At 49.7% G+C, this 3,152-nt stretch overlaps 1 protein-coding gene across 1 annotated transcript; it reads left to right on the top strand.

The window, feature by feature from the left end:
* Window positions 1-818: 818 nt before the first annotated feature.
* LOC310853907 (SLIT and NTRK-like protein 1) lies at window positions 819-2,945 on the top strand (the record flags this gene model as incomplete). Its single annotated transcript, XM_083758379.1, has 1 exon — window positions 819-2,945. One exon carries the CDS (start codon window positions 819-821, stop codon window positions 2,943-2,945), a length of 2,127 nt encoding a protein of 708 aa, XP_083614505.1.
* Window positions 2,946-3,152: the final 207 nt, after the last annotated feature.

Below are 3,152 nucleotides of genomic sequence, written 5' to 3'. Positions count from 1 at the left end.
GCTGTGGGATAAAGTAATTCAAAATCAACCCCATATAACAGCAGCTGCAACAAAACATTATGGACAGATGAATGCATTGCTTTATAACATTCCAATAATTTTGAAATGGGACATCCCACTATAGGTCTATATCTATTCGATTTGCTAGTAAGTAAGTAGGCTATAGTCTAGACCAATATTTTGATGCCAATATTGTACTTTTATACTCCAGTAAAAAACGATTACAGGACATACAGTGTTTCTACATTGTGGTATTTCTATAGGTGCTGGGGGGGGGGGGGGGGGGGTCGGAGTATATGCAGCTACTTCCAGTACTGGAGCCGGATCAGTCGATTTGACATCCGTCAACGCATTCGGTGTGTCTGTACTAAATCTTGGGCGCAGGGTGTGAATTCAGCACCAGGGGATAGGGAACAGCTCCCGTCGATACCCTCCGCATGCAGCAACACGCAGCAGCAGCACGGAGAAAGAGAAAATGGCACGGATTTGTTAAATTTGGCAAGGTCAGTCTTTAACGATCCTGCCCAAAAATGTGTGTCGGAGTCGAAGACGATACTGCAGGCAGCCATTCGCATTTTTTTCGTTTTTCTTAAACGTGCGGGACGTATGAGGATTTAGTCAATGCAAATGAAACGTTTCATATGGTCGTTTTACCGACTGGATATCTGGACACAGAGAGGAGGTTATATATATAGATGCAGCATGGATATGATGAAAGACTGCCCTTTTTTCTTCGGGATTTAGACGTCTGTTTGTTTTTTCTTCGGGTGGGTTAATGCGGACACTAATTTCACCGCTCGCATGCCCTGAAACCGGGAATGAAAATTTGGATTGTCCTACTGAATGCGGCTCTTTGTGTTGCCAGTGGAAATGTTACAAGGGACATTTGTAAGGAGCAGAAATGCTCTTGCAGCGAGATCGAGGGAGAGCTGCACATAGACTGCGAAAAAAGGAGACTCACCACTCTGCAACATTTGACTGGCCCCAGCTCTCAGTTTTACCACTTGCTGTTGCATGGGAATTCGCTCTCTAAGCTATTTCCCAACGAGTTTGCCAACTTTTATAATGCTGTAAGCCTGCATTTGGAAAACAATGGCTTGCACGATATTGTCCCCGGCGCCTTCCTGGGATTGCAGCTGGTGAAAAGGCTTCACATCAATAACAATAAGATACGATCCTTCAGGAAGAGCATATTTATTGGGCTCGACAACTTGGAATATCTGCAAGCCGATTTTAATCTATTGAGGGAAATCGACCCCGCGGTTTTCAGGGACCTGAATAAACTCGAGGTGTTAATACTTAATGATAACCTAATCAGTGCGCTACCTATAAACGTGTTTCAACATGTGCCCATTACGCATCTCGACCTGCGAGGTAACCGAATCAAAACGGTGCCTTATGAGGGGATCCTTGAACAAATACCGGGCATTGTGGAGGTTTTATTGGAGGACAACCCGTGGGACTGTAACTGCGACCTGCTTTCTCTCAAGGAATGGCTGGATAACATACCGCATAATGCGCTCATTGGGAGGGTGATCTGCGAGGCTCCGACCAGACTGCAGGGGGGAGACTTGAACGAAACCTCAGAAGCTGATCTGTGTCCTTCAAAGAACAGCGGTGCTGACACCAGCCTGGTGGCACCTCCCACCCAAGATGAGACCTCGGAACCCGCCAAAGCTGGCCCCCGCCCAACGCCTTACAAACCGATTGGTGGCGGCGGCGGCGCCGCCAGGGGACCCGCGACGCCAGGCCACGGCCCGAAGAGCCGCCCCAAACCGCGTGAAAGCTGGCAGCTGACCACGAAGCCCACTCCCGTGACAGGTGTGGACGTGGAGAGAGAGCAGCTGCGGAACACGACCTGCCCGCAGCCCTGTAGCTGCAAGCTGATCGGATCCAGGCAGGGTCTGGGGGTCAACTGTGAGGGAAAGAAGATTGAGAGCCTGTCCAACCTCAAACCCAAACCCCTGGCCGCTCACGAGCTGAACATGAGAGATAACAACATCCACGCCATTAAAAAGAACCACCTGTTGGGGTACTCGAACCTCAACCTGCTGCACTTGGGGGGCAATAACATCAAGGTGATTGACAACAGCACTTTTCACAACCTGACTGAGCTCATGTGGCTGTATATGGATAAGAACTACCTGGATACGCTCATTGCGGAGATGTTCGTTGGCCTACAGAATCTGGAATATCTCAGTTTGGAATACAACGACATTCAGCTCATTGTGGCAGGTGCGTTCAGCCCCATGCCCAAACTGAAGGTTTTGTTGCTCAACAACAACTTGCTGAAATCTTTGCCCGTGGATTCTTTCCTTGGAACTTCTTTATCCAAGATTAGCCTGCACAATAATTATTTCACGCACCTCCCGGTGACTGGCGTGTTAGACCAGCTCAGTTCCATTTTACAGATCGATTTGCACGGAAACCCGTGGGATTGCTCGTGCAACATCGTGCCCTTCAAGCTGTGGACGGAGAAACTCGCACCGGACGCCATTCTGAGTGAGCTCAAATGCGAGTCCCCGGAGGACTTCTGGAATAAAGATTTCCGCCGCGTCCAAAACGACCTCATGTGCCCCAAATTATACGAGAGAATCTCGCCCACCTCCCTGTCCAAAAATAGCACTTTTACAGTGGACTCGGGGTCACGCTCAAACTCTTATTTGGAGCCGAGCAGCGTGTCAATCTCGGTTCTCGTGCCCGGGTTGCTACTGGTGTTTGTCACGTCTGCTTTTACCGTGGTGGGAATGCTCGTCTTCATCCTGAGGAACCGCAAGAAGTCAAAGCGGAGGGACGGGAACTCCTCCGCCTCGGAGATCAACTCCTTACAGACTGTGTGCGACTCCTCTTATTGGCACAGAGGCGGCGGGCCTTACCACGCAGGCGGGGGCGCGCACAGCAGCTTTGACTGCAGCGTGCACTTCTCCACGACAAACGATGTGTAAAACGAATAGCTTTAGACCTGTTTAAAGGGCCTAATATTACACACATATAGGCCTATACGTACCACAATGGACTGACAAGAGTCACAGACATTCAAGTAAGTCAGTCTTGCTGCACAGGCCCGAATATACTGTAATGTATGTACTGTTTCTGACGGAGAGAGAGAGAGAGAGAGAGAGAGAGAGAGAGGGAGGGGGGGGGGGGGGTGC

The sequence above is a fragment of the Protomyctophum parallelum genome (assembly GCF_964188405.1).
Source record: "Protomyctophum parallelum genome assembly, chromosome: 23".
Classification (NCBI taxonomy): Eukaryota; Metazoa; Chordata; class Actinopteri; order Myctophiformes; family Myctophidae; genus Protomyctophum; species Protomyctophum parallelum.
This window is presented reverse-complemented; position numbering and strand designations above follow the sequence as displayed.